This window comes from Plutella xylostella, chromosome 28 (genome assembly GCF_932276165.1).
Source record: "Plutella xylostella chromosome 28, ilPluXylo3.1, whole genome shotgun sequence".
In the NCBI taxonomy this organism is placed as follows: domain Eukaryota; kingdom Metazoa; phylum Arthropoda; class Insecta; order Lepidoptera; family Plutellidae; genus Plutella; species Plutella xylostella.
This window is the reverse complement of record NC_064008.1, coordinates 1,671,425-1,688,701: the sequence shown is the minus strand read 5'-3', so window position 1 is coordinate 1,688,701 and position 17,277 is coordinate 1,671,425. Positions and strand designations below refer to the sequence as shown.

Below are 17,277 nucleotides of genomic sequence, written 5' to 3'. Positions count from 1 at the left end.
ATGTGAACAAAGATGATTTTGCAAGCCGTTCCCTTCACTAGAAGGCAGTTAGTTCTACAAAGTTCACACAAATAAGGTATGTGATGTGAACCACCCCTACTCACAAATCGAACAATAATATTCCAACAAACATCGCGCAAACTGACAAAAACATTCCAAATTCCAACCGAAGAAAAACCGATTCGAACGCCACGACATATAAAGCTAGCTGATATACCGCCCTCAATAATATTCGTGACATGTCGTTTACATAAATCGTTACCAAATGCGCGCTTCTAAGGAGTTAGGGCCACACCCCACCGATACGGAGACAAGCTGAAATGTTTTTGAAACAACCCAATAGAATTGTGCTATTAGCTTCAGACCAAAAAATAAGTAGGTAGGTATGTTAAATCTTTTTTAGTAGATGTGGATGTTTTTGAATCAAACGTGAGACCACTGTGGCAGTGTTCGTTAGAGAACGCACACATTATCAAAGAATAGTTCGAAATCAACAAAATACCTGTAGATTTTAAATACCTAATAGAAAGCTACATAAATAAAATGGAATTCAACTATAAATCCTTTTTAATTTTACACCTTATTTACAATTTTCATTCAGCATTGTCAGTAATGGCGTTCAAAGAAAACGTCTATAAATATCCTGAAACGAAATGTTTTGTTGAGGAAGTACTCACAAGAAGTATTTAATTAAAATGGTGATAGAATTTGGACAGATCAATAATGCGATAGCCGAATATTTATTGCACGGCGGAGATGAGATTTCGGAGAAGTAATTTTTCATCTTATTTACTAGAAGCTGAGTTTTATTATTTATAGATAAAACAGCAGGGATTATAAGCAACTTCATCGTTGAAGACAAAACGTGTTTAATTAATTTATTTAATAATTAACACGGGAACTTAGTTGCGTAACCCTCGTGTTTATGATAAATATTAGAAATTATAACAGTTATAACTAAGTTTATTATAAAAATAGTAACAGTTGCTTTTTTCAGAGTTGACAATTGCATGTTGAAATGAAAAGATCTCGCCCGAGCGTAAAATTCAACAATATAATAAAAGTTGCATTTAGGTATTAGGGCTAAATGCTATGTCGATTCCTTATTTAATATTAAAACTTCAGTATCATTAATCAAACTCTAAAGTTATAAGTTTCCTCTATCAATACAGGCTGCAAGGTTAGATCGTTTCCCAGCGCCACTTAAACGCCAGTTTATTACGACACTTCAAAACTATCAAACGAGCGTTATTTTATTTTGCAAAAACTTCTCTAAAAGGGAAAAGTTTGTGTGCGAAAGTGTCGTTAATTTCTTTCTGCTAAGTTTTTGCATATTTTTCTTGAAAGTTCCACGCCGGATGATAAAAGTGTTCTCGCCTGTACTCTTATTTCGCTTTTTTGTAAAATATGAAGACGTATTTTGGCATTTATTTTTTGCTCTCAAAGCCAAGTGAATGGCGGGTCATTTGGTTAAAAAGTTCGCGGCACTTTTGAGTGGTTTTGATTGCAGAATTAATAAAAGACAACTTGGGTGCGGGAATCTTATACAATTTATCATATTAGATTAATATTAACTTGTAAAGTCAGTGACGCATTACGCAGAAGCTGCTTAATGATTGTAAATTTTCGGTGGTGGTAACCCCGAACAGTCATATTATCTTGAAAAATCGCATTTTTTTTATTTACATTTTTGAATTCTACAGATTATTCTCTACAATCTGGTAAAACAGTCAAATCTGTAGCTCATTTCTGGGCCGACATAATGACATAAGTATAAAAGTCCTCTAATCATCATCTTTTAGAATGACCCACTTTCACACGAGCCAATGAACGCAAGAACAAAGCCAGCCAATAAAAAAGTAAGACAAGCAAATAACATTCCTTATTGTCATTCAGTCGACGCAAGCCCGTACGTTTTTACCTTCGCTTCTTTCACCCTCTCGTTTGCTTATCGATTCAGGGATGAACTTGAAAGAAAGGTATATAAAATCGTTTATCGTACTATGATACTTTTGGTAATAATAGTGCTATTTATGCTCTGTTACGAGTAAATATATGTAAATCCAAATACGGCTGGCGACCTATCACGTGAGTAGGAATGTACAGCGAAAAGCGTGTGACTTGCTTGCGAGTCACCTCTGACTACCCCTTCGGGGATTACAGTCGTATCATTATGTATATGTAAATCCCGTTTATCTGCAATAAAAAGTATTTTACCTCTATCTATCCTCCACGGGACAGGCATTGCCTAGTGTGTGGGTCAGTATATCACCATCTCTTGCATATTTTTAAAGGAAATGTTCGGTACCGACGAACACTTTAATGTATGTGGGTAGGTTCTTATATTTGTATGTGGGTAGGTTCTTTTATTTTTGACAGTCTACTCAGTCGTTGGCAGCCTCTCGTCGGGTTATCTGCTCTTGTATTTCGGCGCGGTCTCGATATTCGCAATATTTGTATTTTCGGTTAAATATTACCAGCTGCTATTAGGCATTATATTTGTGTATACAATTATAAGTGGACATGTGATTTTGTGTGTGAGAACCTCAAGATTAAAACGGATTACTCAAGCATCGGGAGGGACCTCCACGCCGAGCTTTGGACCTTGAACCATCACGTGAGCAAAAACCTATATAATATTTATTTTATTAAATATATTTATCCAACAGGAAATAAACATTTTTACTTACTTACTTACTCTTAATAGTACAGATCGGTAACATTTTACGGGATCGGGAGCACAATTAAAATTCCACCCTGTACCGAGTGTCCTGAATACCAGAGTCTTATAGAATGACCAAGAGGGTCACTCTATACTGACGAAATACGAACGAACGGGAGCTGTCGTGCAATCGACACGCTTAATAGAACGAGTTATTTATATTGAATATGTATCTATCTATTTATTTGTGTAGATATATCAAGAAAGAAAGAAAAGAAAGAAAAATAGTTTATTGCCACAAGCAGAAAATACAATTTGAAAGCTTACTTAAATACAAAGGTAAATGCATGCGGCAACACACTGCGCTGGTTTTCAGACTGCCCAGTTCTTAATACTAACTTAAAAACTAAAACTAAAACTTAAGGTCACAAGGTACACACATAAGGTTTTATTGTAAGTATATGTATCAGCTGTCCGATACCCATAACACAGGCTATGCCTATCTTAGGGTCGGCTGGCCGTGTGTGAGATGTCCCCACGTATTTATTTATTAGGTATTTTTATTTAAGTAAAGCGCTGCAGTTTTGTTTTTCAACATCAGAGCGCTATGCTAACCACAGCTCTATCTCGTATTAGAATAGAATATTATTTATTTGTGAACAGAATTTACAAAGCTTACAAACAAAGACATGGGTACAAAAAAGGCGGTCTAATCACTAAAAGCAATTTATTCAAGATAACTTTTGGGTGGAAGAATATTTATGTTCAAATAAGGTCAAGTGTACTAAAGAATTCGTATTGTTATTCGTTCAAGAGTGGTCACCTACCACCCTAGAGCCTCATAGAATGACCAGGATCTACGCAAGCCTCTGTAGACGTGCATGGAACAGAAATGAACTTCGGGCTAGTTCCGCTAAACTTAGCCGGTACACTGTCGTGCCAACAAACAGTGCTGTTGTGTTTGACTTGAGAATCGCTTTACTCTGTCTTGTCTCTGGCCGTTTGGATTTTTTAATTGAGTTTCAGCTCGTCAAAGTGAAGTTTAAAGTTGGGTTGTTTTGCTGAGAGGGTTATTTATTAGTTTATTAGTCTGTGGGAGTGACGACGTTCAGAGGTTCATGGTTCGATTCCTGGGGTTTCCTAGTTAGTTAAGTAGTTTATTATGTATCACCAAGTAGAGAAGATTATAATAATATGAAAATTCAGATGATCGATGTTTCCAGATGTGTTAATAGATCAATCGTTACTGCGCCAATAATTATCCATTCCGTTTTGTATTACAGTACGTCGATGTAGAGAAAAGTTATTTTACGAATGTCATTTTAACATAAGTGACTCTCTATCCTGGTATTCACTAGTCAAGCTAGTTAATGTTAATTAATTAGCACAGAAACTTTAAAGTGTCCTTATTTATCGTGCAAGCCACTGTACGTCGGCCGGAACTGCAATTACTACGACGAACAAGTTGCACCAAGTTTGATGCTCGGCATTATAACATCAGCATATTGTTTTAAACTATGTTGGTAAATGCTCTGTTTTGTTTTAGGCAAGTTTTGTAGTTGCGAGCTATTAATATCGACAGCAGTATTGCTATTTTATTTTTATATATTTTTTACTGTCGTTGATACTGCCTTCTTAATTATTATATACTTAAATTTAAAAGTTTGTAAGTAGGTATGAATGCTTATTTGGCACTCTTTCCAAAACCGTTGGAGATTTTTATATGAATTTTGGTATGTAGGAAGCGGATACGTTTTTATCGCGGGATTTCCACGGTAATTTTTAAGGCAAAGCTCGCGAGAGGTTACTTTACAAAAAAACGATATTTCGCTGCTACCCTAATCACGGCTCAATCCACGTTCGTTTGTTTCAAGCTAGACTAACCCATCAGTTCCATCAAATCCAACGAAGATTACACTGTATAGGCACCTGTAACCCACCCAATACCTTAGACAATACCTTGCGTAGATCCAATATTAGTTTTAGACTAGTTAAAGGTCAAACTGGAGTCAAACGACTGAAACTACGACCAAGTTTACAGCCGCCACCGTCGTTCTGATTCTGAGCTCTGTTCCTGATTGGTCTATTTGAATTAGTGTAGTTACATTGTTTAGCTATTAGTTGAATGTACTTGTTATTAAGACGTTAGGGTTTAGGTTTAAGGGGAATTGAGGAGAGCTAATATCCTACTTATATTATAAAGGCGAAAGTTAGTGAGTATGTGTGTGTTTGTTACTTCCTGACGTGAGCCGATTTTAATGAAATTTGGCATATAGTTAGCTGACACCCTGGATTAACACATATGCTACTTTTTATGGTGGAATCACCACGTAAAAACTTTTTAAGGTGAAGCGAAGCACGCAGCTAGTACCTACATAGATAATAATTTACAGTTAGGAGCAATTAATATTTCCAAAACATGTAACTTTTACACCAATTTAAATCTTTACAGCTCACATTATTATTATTCTGCTGCCGAATTTGCTCTATCAACGCTAACATTCATCAGTTCAAAAATAATATATCCACTACATAATGAACATAAGGCTCACAATCCTGTGCAGCAAAATCTAGAGCAACAATAAAGAAAGTTGAAGGAAGCATACTCCACTTACACAATATAAAACTATTTAATAATGTCCTGAACTTCAGGAAAGTTAAAGACGTGTACTTAATCAATAGTTCTTAGAAATGTAATATGAAATTGTTGAAGGAGCTTTATTTTATTTTCTACTAAAGTTTTACAAATGCAGACGTATATTTATTAGTCGATTGTGTATTTATTTACGACTAGTTTAATAATGCATGTTGATACTTCTAATGATATGTAATGCGTACATATTATTATTATTATTAGTAGTTCTGAAAACAAAGAGCAGGATACGTTATCAAAGCAAACACGGTGCAATTCAGATCTTAATACAGTCGGAGGCAATGAAAAAGTTTCACTTACCAAAAGCCGACACCAATAATTTAATCTTAAATTCGAACTCATGTTTACGTTTTCAGTTGGTAATATTTTTATGGTACCGACGAACACTTTAATAATTGTATGTGGGTAGGTTCTTATATTTGTATGTGGGTAGGTTCTTTTATTTTTGACAGTCTACTCAGTCGTTGGCAGCCTCTCGTCGGGTTATCTGCTCTTGTATTTCGGCGCGGTCTCGATATTCGCAATATTTGTATTTTCGGTTAAATATTACCAGCTGCTATTAGGCATTATATTTGTGTATACGATTATAAGTGGACATGTGATTTTGTGTGTGAGAACCTCAAGATTAAAACGGATTACTCAAGCATCGGGAGGGCCCTCCACGCCGAGCTTTGGACCTTGAACCTTCATGTGAGCAAAAACCTATATAATATTTATTTTATTAAATATATTTATCCAACATTTTGGTAGCAGAGCGTGGTTTTAATACGGCTATATTATTAGGTTTTCGTGTTACGTAAGTTTTTGAGGTTAGCTCAGGGCGGCGTTATCAATTCGGTTAGCTTCATTGCATATTGTTTACGTAATAATTTTACTTTCGGAATACAGTTTCTATTGTACTAAGTATAGGTATATTTATTTCGGGTCGGTCAATACTTATATTTGTGTCGGTTTTCGTACGGTAGGTACTACGGTAGCTACGGTAGCTAACTACTTAACTTTACGGCTATAATTTGATTATTATTGTAACTCAGATATTCGGTAGGTACAATTACGTCTCACGTTAGTAATTACCATATTGTCTCAGCTCGCTATGGGCGTTGAATCATTTATCTTTTAAGTTAAACATACTTACCTATTTATTAACTAATCGTGCAGTATTGCTGTGGTGAGATTAGGTCGGTGATTTGGTGATTCGACCTGAGAAACTAGGTACTTTATGTTGAATAATTTACGGCTGTAATATTGAAGTGTAGTTAATATTATTGTGAATTTAAATGGCGGTTGGTTTAGTCACTTTGTAACTTCGATTTCTTAGTAACTATAGCTTTTTGATTAAAGATAACTGGTTAATTTCATAGTAAATATTATACTTATAATACGGGATAAAGTTTTATTTGAATAAATTTCAGGAGTTAGTAAATATTGACGTTATAAAGTGAGGTGATATTCATAACCGACCATCGAGTTCGGTATTGTTGCGTTGTTTATTGTTTAAGATTGTAATATGGCTTTGAGAGCATCGTTTTCGGTATTTAAAGTAAAACTTCAATGGCTTATTGACAGTGCTGACTTGCTGGATCGACCTGAACATGTCAACCGTGTCTCTGTTCGACTGTTAACGGTTAATACGGAATTTACGAGTTTAGAAGCTTCATATCAACGAATAATTGAACTCGCGGACCCGGAAAATAATTCGGAAAATCAAATTTTAGAAGCGGCACGGAAGGAGTATGTGAGGGCATTAGAAGCTTTTGACAAATTAATGTATGAAAAATTAAAACAACGCCGGAGCACGAGCGGTTCCACGGACGAGTCGGAGCCGCGGTCAGACGGACACAGGTTCGACTCAGAGGCTTTGGTGTCGAGATTACCTACCCTGCAGTTACCTATTTTTACGGGTGATTTGGATCAATGGGTCGGATTTAATAATTTATTTGACAGCTTGATAGATAATCGTACGGATTTGTCACCCTCACAGAAACTAGCTTATTTAATGTCATGCATTTCTGGTGAGGCTCGCGGGCTAATTCAACATATTAAAATATCGGATGCTGGTTATAAAACAGCTCGTGACCTTTTGATGCGGAGATACCAAAATTCCCGCCATCTAGCGGACGTTCATGTCGGTCAAATTATGAACTTGCCAATTATTTCGTCAAATTTAATCGGATTGCGACCGCAATTTTTAAATCCATTAATTATGGCAACAAACTCGCTGGAACGTTTGGGATTCCCTGTAGCTGAATGGTCCTTTTTGCTACTGTATATTGCTAGTACTAAATTGCCGCCATCAATTAAAACTCGGTTCGAACAAAAATACGGTACGGAAACAGATGTTATACCAACATTCTCGGAGTTGGTAGAATTTTTAGAAACAGAATGTCGGTTATTGGAGAGTACCAAGAGAGAATTTGTTTCTCATAATAATCGCGAGGACCAGCGCCCTCCACGGCGCCACCAAAATTATGCGGTTGCGGCAGCGCAAGTCCCGTGCTGCGCTTACTGTGGTGAGTCGTCGCACTCGGTGTTGAATAGATGTTCACGGTTCAGGGAACTTACACCCGTAGCTCGGAAGGAATTTGTTACTCGGAAGCGGCTATGTTATTTCTGTTTGGCTAGTCATCACTATCGTGACTGCCGCCAGGTGCCGCAATGCGATGGATGTGGTAGCCAGAAGCACCATCCATTGCTGTGTTTCAATCGGGTAGGCACTGCACAGCCTCGTGTGAATAATGGTGCATCGGACAGACGCTCGCCGCCGCGTGCGGGCGGGAGCGCGGAGTTTTATCGTCGCGGCGGCGGCGGGAATCGAACCCGTTCACCTCGGATGTCACCGGCTCGCGCCGCGTCCCCGGAGCGTCGGAGGAACGACCAGTGGAGCCCGCGTCGTGCGGCTCAAGTGGGCGGCAACGGTTATTCTCATCACCCTCAGCGTGACGGTGATGGTCGAAGGGATCAGCGGTGCGAACGTGAGGCGCCGCAGCGATCTTATAATGATCGACAATAGGATACGGCTCCTACCTACCCATTGCAATCACCTGTTCAACATAAAACTATTTTACTTCCTACGGCTATTGTAAGAGTGCATGGTGATAACTTGGATGATTTTGTTGAAATTCGGGCTTTATTAGATGCAGGATCCCAAGGCTCTCTTATAACCTTAAATTTAGCTAGGAAGTTAGGATTAATGTTAGAACCTACGGATGAGCTGGTGAGAGGGGTAGGAGGATTAGAACTCGGTAATATTTTCGGTCGGTCTTGTGTTTCATTTTCACCTTCGGGAAAGCGGTTTCCGGTTATTTCCACTCCGGTTACTTGTTTACGGAATCTTGTCGGTAATCAGCCAACATTTAATTTAAATGAATCGGTATTAAATTTATGTGAAGGACTGTTCTTAGCTGATCCAGAGTTTCATAAGTCCAAACCAGTTGAGTTATTACTCGGTTCGGATGTTTACGGTTCACTAGTCGGTGGTGATAAAATTACTTTAGATACAAACGGTTTAACGGCGTATAATTCGGTATTTGGTTACATTTTATTGGGACCTATTGATCATTCGTTTGACGTAACTTCGGAGCCAGCAGGTGATGTTTTTGCTTTATCACTTTCGGATGCTTTACAAAAGTTTTGGGAGGTTGAGGAGCCTCCATCGGTTTCACAGATCACCCCAGCTGATGAGGAGTGTGAACAGCTTTATAAGCAAAATACACATCGGCTATCAGACGGTCGGTTCTCTACTCGACTTTTATTTGTTTCCTCGCGTCCAGTGTTAGGTGAGTCTCGTTACATAGCCGAGAAACAATTTCATGCGGTAGAAAGACGGCTTATTAAAAATTCGGTCTTAAGAAAGGAGTACATCAGTTTTATGCGGGAGTATGAAGAACTGGGACATATGTCGGTTTCAAAATTTAATTATAAATCGGGCGAGGAACACTTTTTTATCCCACATCATGCGGTTTTTAAATATTCGGGTGACGTGCCCAAAATTCGGGTGGTTTTTAATGGCAGTTGCGTCACATCTACGGGCGTGTCATTGAATCAGTGTCTTCACACTGGTCCCAAATTACAAAGGGACATAACGGACATTTTATTAAATTTTCGGAGACATAAAATTATTTTCATTTGTGACGTCAAACAAATGTTTCGGCAAACGGTAATAGACGAATCGGATCGGAAGTACTTACCAACTTATATTATGGCGGGAGTCTCCTGATCAGCCTCTCCTCACATATGAGTTGTGTACTAACACTTACGGGTTGCGGTGTAGCCCGTACATTGCTAATCGAACAATCTTGGAGCTCGCCGAGCAAGAGCGTGAAAGCCTTCCTCGTGCGGCAGCGGTTTTAAGAACAGATGTGTACGTAGATGACATAATCACTGGTACGGATTCGGAATCTGATGCGTTGAGCCTTCAGCAAGAACTCATTACTTTAATGAAATCGGGTGGTTATGAGCTCCGTAAATGGATTTCAAATAGCTCAGCAATTCTACAAGGTTTACCTGATGATCATAAACAATTACCTCTCTTATTTGAAAATTCGGAAAATCCCCATACGGTTGCGGTTCTCGGCGTTTTGTATGATCCGGTTCGAGATGTCTTTTCTTATAAACTAAATCTTGGTGCATCGAGTTCGGACACTAAACGATCTATTTTATCTGTAGTTGCCCGGATATTTGACCCTAAGGGTTGGATTTGCCCAGTAGTGTATTGGGTTAAATGTTTACTGCAGCGTTTTTGGCTAAACAAGCTCGATTGGAATGATCCTTTACCTTCGGATTTGTTGCGTGAGTGGCAAGCGTTTCGGGAAGACTTGGTTAACCTTAAAAGGTTGGCTATTCCTCGATGTACTATGACTAAGCCTGCAAGCAGCTACTCATTACATGGGTTCTGTGATGCTTCGGAGTTAGGTTTTGCGGCAGTGGTTTATTTGCGATCAAGTAACCAAGACGGCTCGGTGTCGGTACACTTGCTCATGGCTAAGAGCAAGGTCGCCCCTCTCAGGACACGTCCCACCATTCCTAAATTGGAGTTGTGTGGAGCCGTGCTACTGGTTAAGCTTCTCAATCATGTGAGTCTTTGTCTTCAAAGATCCGTTGAATTTGAGGAGATAGTTGGATGGACCGACAGTATGATTTCTTTGGCATGGATTAATACATCACCTCATACTCTTCAAGTATACGAGGCTAACAGAGTTTCACAAATTCAAAATTCTGCGGTTACTATCACCTGGCGACATGTACCTGGCAATTTGAATCCGGCAGACGTCGCTTCACGCGGGTCAACGGCTTCAACGTTACTTTCTCATCCATTGTGGTGGGGACCTGCCTGGCTTACTCAACATGAGTCCGCCTGGCCCTCTCGCGAGGTGGAGAGGCCTTCGGAACTGCCTGGTATTAGATGTTGTGCAGTTACTAAAACGGAATCGGATTCGGAATTTGAGTGGATTTTAGATAGATATAGTTCACTTGATAAATTAATATCGGCTACAGGTTGGATTCGGAGATTTATTCATAATTGTAAAAATAAAAATAATCGGATTTCAAAGCAATATTTAACGGTGACAGAAAGGAAAGAATCCTTACTTTGTTGGGTCAGTTTGATTCAAAAGAAACATTTCGGTTCGGAAATTGAAGCTCTAGGTGACGGCGAGCAGATCAGAGGCAATTTAAGGAGTCTTACTCCATTCGTAGACTCTCGTGGACTGTTGCGCATTGGCGGTCGGCTCCAAAATGCAGAGATCGGATTAGAAGCAAAACATCCCTTGCTTCTGCCAAAATCGGGACATTTCGTAAAACTTTTAATTTTTGATTTGCATTAAAAAAATTGTCATGCGGGACCAAATGCTCTTACGGCTATATTACAACGGAATTTTTGGGTACTTTCAGCTAGGAGAGCTGTCAGGAATGTCACTTTTAAGTGCATTCAATGTTACAAATTGAAAGGCCTGACGACTCAGCCATTGATGGGTAATTTGCCTCGTGATCGCGTTACTTCGGCTAGACCTTTTCAAGGTATCGGTACGGATTTTGCTGGACCTTTCCAGGTCAAAACACATAAGTTACGGAATCCGAAAATCACCAAAGCATACTTATGCGTGTTCGTGTGTCTGGCCACAAAATCGGTTCACCTGGAGTTGGTTTCGGAACTATCTACTGAGGCCTTTATTGCCGCCTTGTCTCGGCTTGTGTCAAGGCGCGGCTTGCCCTCCCTTATTCGGTCGGACTGTGGCACTAATTATAAGGGTGCTGATAATTATTTAAGGGAAGTTTATCGTTTTTTGGAACAAAATCAAAATTATATCGGTCATAATATGTCCAAGCGCGGTATTACTTGGATTTTTGATCCTCCAGCTTGTCCATCATAGGGTGGTTTGTTTGAGGCTGCGGTTAAATCGGCGAAAACTCATTTAAAACGGTGCATAGGGGAAACAAAATTAACTTTTGAGGAACTTAGCACGGTTTTCTGCAAAATTGAGGCCCTACTGAACTCTAGACCTTTGTGTCCCATCTCCTCAAGCCCTCATGATCTGGAGGTATTGACCCCTGGTCATTTTCTTATCGGTCATCCGCTGGATGCTCTACCGGAGTATCCGTTGCAAGATGTGAAGATGAATAGATTAAGTCGGTTTCAGCTGTTACAGCAAATTTCACAAAGTTTTTGGCATCGGTGGCACTTAGAATATCTTCACACTTTGCAACAGCGGGTCAAATGGACGGACTCCACCTCTCCTCCTAAGGAAGGTGATTTAGTTCTGCTGAAAGAGGACAACGTCCCTCCTCTTCAGTGGAATCGCGGTCGGATAATTAAACTCTACCCAGGATCGGATGGTGTGGTCAGCTTAGCGGATATTCGGGTTGCAAATGGAGCAACGCTCAAGCGGGCAATAGGTAGGCTATCTAGACTGCCTTTAGACTAATTACAAAAAAAAATCGGTTGTACGTATATACTTGTATACTTATTTATTTTTAAGCAGCGGTTACTGCTTAGGCGGGAGAATGTTCGGTACCGACGAACACTTTAATAATTGTATGTGGGTAGGTTCTTATATTTGTATGTGGGTAGGTTATTTTATTTTTGACAGTCTACTCAGTCGTTGGCAGCCTCTCGTCGGGTTATCTGCTCTTGTATTTCGGCGCGGTCTCGATATTCGCAATATTTGTATTTTCGGTTAAATATTACCAGCTGCTATTAGGCATTATATTTGTGTATACGATTATAAGTGGACATGTGATTTTGTGTGTGAGAACCTCAAGATTAAAACGGATTACTCAAGCATCGGGAGGGCCCTCCACGCCGAGCTTTGGACCTTGAACCTTCACGTGAGCAAAAACCTATATAATATTTATTTTATTAAATATATTTATCCAACACGCTGTTAAATGTATTTAATATTGCAGACGGCATCATTAACATAGCCTTTTCCGTTTAGGACTATTTTGGTGCTATTGTCACTGGATTTTTTCATTGGTCGTGAGAGTATAATCTTTTTTTGACGGTAAAGTCAAATCAAAGCATGCCAAAACCTTGCATTCATACCTATTTTCCAGTGCATATCCTGAAATTTTCTAGAACATGCCCTAGAACAAAATATAGACCTGTTTTGATTAAAATTAAACTGTACCTCAGTATACACTTTAAAAACGCTGAAATATCGCTGAAAGATCGAACAAACAATTTTCCGAAGCTACGCCAAGCAGTTTACATAAGAAGCAAAGCAGAACATCTAGGCAAGCGTGGTCCAACTTGGTCCAAGTTTGTCCAACTTGGTCCAACTAGCGGACATTATAAACCAGTTTCATATTGTGTAAAACACGGCCCGCCTCCTTCATTTATTAATCTCCTTTTGTTCAGTTTCCTTCGGTATCGGAAACTTGGGTCTTTCTTTGAAAGTCTTGGTGAAGTAGTAATAAAGTTTAGTTGCAGTGGATACTTATGAGTGTTGTGAGCGTTGTTGTCCTGTGATTAAAGTTTTAGTTTTGTATTTTATTACGTTTTATCTGATAACTTATCTAACTCTAAGACCACTTTGTATAGTGTTGTAAAAGTGGTGTAGTAAGCCAAAAGGGGTTCACTCAGATTTTTTATTTCGAAATTTCGACCTATTTCGATTTACGAATGTTCATTATAGGCTTTGAGGTAATGAAATAAGGCTAATATCTCAGAATTCCCACCGAAAAACTTTAAAACGCAAAGCAAAGCTCACGGGCTACAGTTAGTTCATGAATAAACCAGTTTTCTTCAGAATATTCGCATTAAATAAATTACACCTGAAATACGGAAATGCGCCAACTCACTTCTTATTTACTTGTTCAGTATTTCACTTTGTGCGGATGAAATTTACTGTTGCCATTGAAAAAAACATAAATAAAAATTTACCTTCATCGAAAAGTCGTATCATCCAATATTTTTTTGTGATTTTACAGACATAAAGATAGATTTGATAGACTGAGAAGTACACTAGTCGTTGAACATTTTCTGTGAAAAAACTTACTAAAAATTTACTTCGCAAAACTTTCTTGAAGTTATTTTAACGCTTGTGTTTTTAATATCCGAGATTTCTTTTCAGAAAATCGGTTACCTGGGTTAACTGAGCTGTATTCCTCATTTAATTTTGTAAAGTTACTAAGCGTGGGATGCCCTCTGGTCCATTGACTACTGGCCTTAGACACATAATATTGATGGAGACGGACACAGTATACAGAATATTTTATGTCTTCTTATTATGGGGTTGGTGACAAAAACGACAGCTAGACTAAGATTAGTCACTGTGGTTACACCATGATTGACCAGTCAAATTTGCTTCCTCAGGGTGCACCGGGCATATTTAGAGGCGTAAAACAGGTTATATGTCACTCTAGGAGGCTTCTTTAGTGCCCCCATTTTTTCTCTGAATTAATTCGTCTTTTTAGAAACAAGAATTTCTACACAAATATACCTAATTATTTTATGTTGTTGGAGTTACGTTAACATTACGTTTTTGTAACGACTTGGATGAGCAAATAAAATGTATTATATTGTGAAAAGTTAACCCTTGTAAGTAAGCTTAAATTCTGTACAAGAGTACACTAAACAATCCTTGTTATCACAAATTTATTCCAGTCACAAGGGACCCGAGATTTTAATAAGAAATTCTCACGACACATTTTGTAAAGCAGTTTAAATGGGAACTTCCTACTAATTGTGTTGAAAATTTTAATTAAAGCTACAAGCTTAATTAGTAGGAAAAACTTTACAGTTTCATAAACATTTTTTACAGCTCTATTGTTTCTGTTTAATAGGATCTGAGCTTTGCGGTTAAATACTATTAACAGTTAAACATTATATTCCGTTGTTGTTAGAAAATTTAATATTTTTCTTGAAAGCTTATTTGTTAAATACTTCATAAGCACGGTAATATTTACATGAACGGATTGAAATTTTTATGTAAGAAGATGCTGATATATAAATAAGAAGCTTTTTTCAGACTGACTCGCATCACCCTGCGTGTTTCGTGAACTGCATGAACGCATAAACCGATGTAGATGCGTTTTCTGTGTGTTTGGAGTGAGCGTGTTTTCTATTCAAACTGAGACTCTTACAAGCAACTTTCGAACACGCATTCAAGCTAGACACAGCGTGATACCTGGCAGTGTATAAACCTCCATACGCTACTTTTCATCCCAGACTTACCACGGGAACTAGTAGCTATTACAATATACATATATTTGTACATAGTTTTGCACACCTTTTAACAAAGTTTTTCCTGTACTTTGTATGTACTTTGTTTGTACTTTGTACCCTTATTTATATATTTGTGCAATAAAGGACTAGGTGCAGCAATAAAACCATCACTAACCTGCATATTACAGATGTTATACCGCACTGGCTCGCCCCGGCATCCAGCCGCGTTGCTACACGTCCGCAGCTGCCTCGACACGCCTCCATCGCAAGTCCTCGAGCACAGCGACCATTCGCTCCACTGCGACCAGCCGCCGGAGTGCTCCTGGGGAAGAGATGGGTTAGTTAGTAGACAGAAAGGATGGCTTAGTTGCAGAAGAAGTTCTAGAGTAGAGCGACAATTTGCTCCTGGGAAGAGATAGGTTGATTAGTGAAGAAAAGAAACAGCAGAAAAATGCACTTCGCATAAAATAGGCTCAAGCTCAGCATTATAATATAAACTCACATTCGAAAAAAAAACGCAAAACTAAAATGATGCGATTTTTGCCTACGCAGAACGAAATGCTACGAGAACTGCGTAGCACATTCCGTAGCATCCGTAGCGTCGTAGCAGCGCTACGATTGCTACAAGAATGGAATAAACTGATTTTGTCGTCTTGTCTTGTCATGCGATTTTCGTCTGAAATATAGGTTTGGGTCATGTTTGGGTTTCCCAATTTAAGCTGCGTACAGACCGACCCAACGAACGTCCAACGATGGGTATTTATCATACATAATACAGGGCAGATTGCAGCAACTAAGGTCAACGAAACCGTTTCGTTGGCGTTCGTTTGGCCGGTCTGTACGCAGCTTTACAAAAAGGTTTACGTTTTCTTCTGTCATCTGTAAACATTATCTGTCAAAACTCTCATGATAGTTTCCGCTAGAGGCGCCGCTTTGTATGCGATAAAACGCGAACTTTTATAGTTTTAGACAATCTATAAACTCGTACTAGATGTACGAGTCATTTTCTTTACAGTGAATAACTAAGAAAAATAAGATGAATAAGTATACTAAAATGACTAACACGGTCTATAGAGTGAATTAATCACATTGCAGTTAAAACTAGTGTTTTTTAAACTAAAACTGGCATGACCTTTCAAACTAACAAAGTTTAATTTGTACCAGCATTCTACACAGTTGGCATCTAACAGTGCAGTTTTTTTTTTATAGTACGTTCACTATCTCTTGCATTCAAAGTGCACTCGTATCTCTATAGCGGTAAAAAATATTCATTACATTCAGCGTTCGTTGGTCTCATCACTCACAACACATAACTAACAAGCCATGCTACCAAGACAGGTTGCGATGGAGAGTCCCTGTGGATGCCCTCTGCCTCATCCAGGGGACATAGGATAATAAGTAAGTAGTAGCATGCTACCTACGCTTTCTTTCATGTAGCAAATAAATGCTTTATTTAATTTTATTCAGCGTTCGTTGGTTACACCAGTGGTATAAGCTAGCAATACCTTTCACTCATTCATTTCATCGGTAACTATACTACTTTTTAACCGATTACGAAAAAAAGAGGAGGTTCTGTATTCGTCTGGTTTTTTTTCATTCATTCATTTCATTCAGCGTTCTTTATTCACAGTAGTGACAAGCTAAGCTCCCCTGGCTGTAGTGCAGCGGCGCTGAATCGGTGATCCGCCCGGCCGCTGCCCGTCAGTCGGCCCGATGGAACGGAAAAATGTTTTATGCGGAAGCATCCCGGTTCCCAACTGATCATCGGGTTGGTTTGTTGGGCGAGTGATCGGTTTGAGAGTGTTTGCCTGTCTATGGCTGGGGAAAAGAATTTAACTACCTATAACAATCTGGTTTTGGCCATCTCACCCAACAATGTCATCAGTTTAAGCTAATAAAAAAACCGATTCATTTTAATACATAATCTTTTTCTTTACAAAAGTGAGTTTTAATCGTTATCATCCGACTAACGTAATGATCGAGATTTTTATACTGATACACATTTTAATGATTGCGGAACTGAAGTCCGAAAAAGAAACGCAAATTTGATGCTATACTTTCTTATCTCTTAATTATAACGTTGATGATGAATATAAAGATTCCTTTCAATTACACACCATTGAATGATACCGATGATCAGTTATGACAAGACTGTCCTCACTGGAGTGTGGCGGTACACTGCGTGGACAATTATTCGGTACACTTCGGTTGAATTCTTCCAATGCACTTTGCACGTTTTGACACAAACACTCTCTCATATTTTTATACGGGGTTTTTTGTTTTTTAACACGAAGCTTC

The 17,277-nt window shown here is 38.7% G+C and overlaps 1 protein-coding gene across 1 annotated transcript in view; it reads right to left on the bottom strand.

Moving 5' to 3' along the window:
• The window catches only part of LOC105389347 (ADAMTS-like protein 3), a 335,955-nt gene that overhangs the window by 72,428 nt on the left and 246,250 nt on the right, over positions 1–17,277 (bottom strand). The window contains exon 4 of the mRNA XM_048631226.1: positions 15,155–15,301. Coding sequence (XP_048487183.1) covers positions 15,155–15,301 — 147 coding nt within the window. The remainder of the gene's footprint in view (positions 1–15,154; positions 15,302–17,277) is intronic.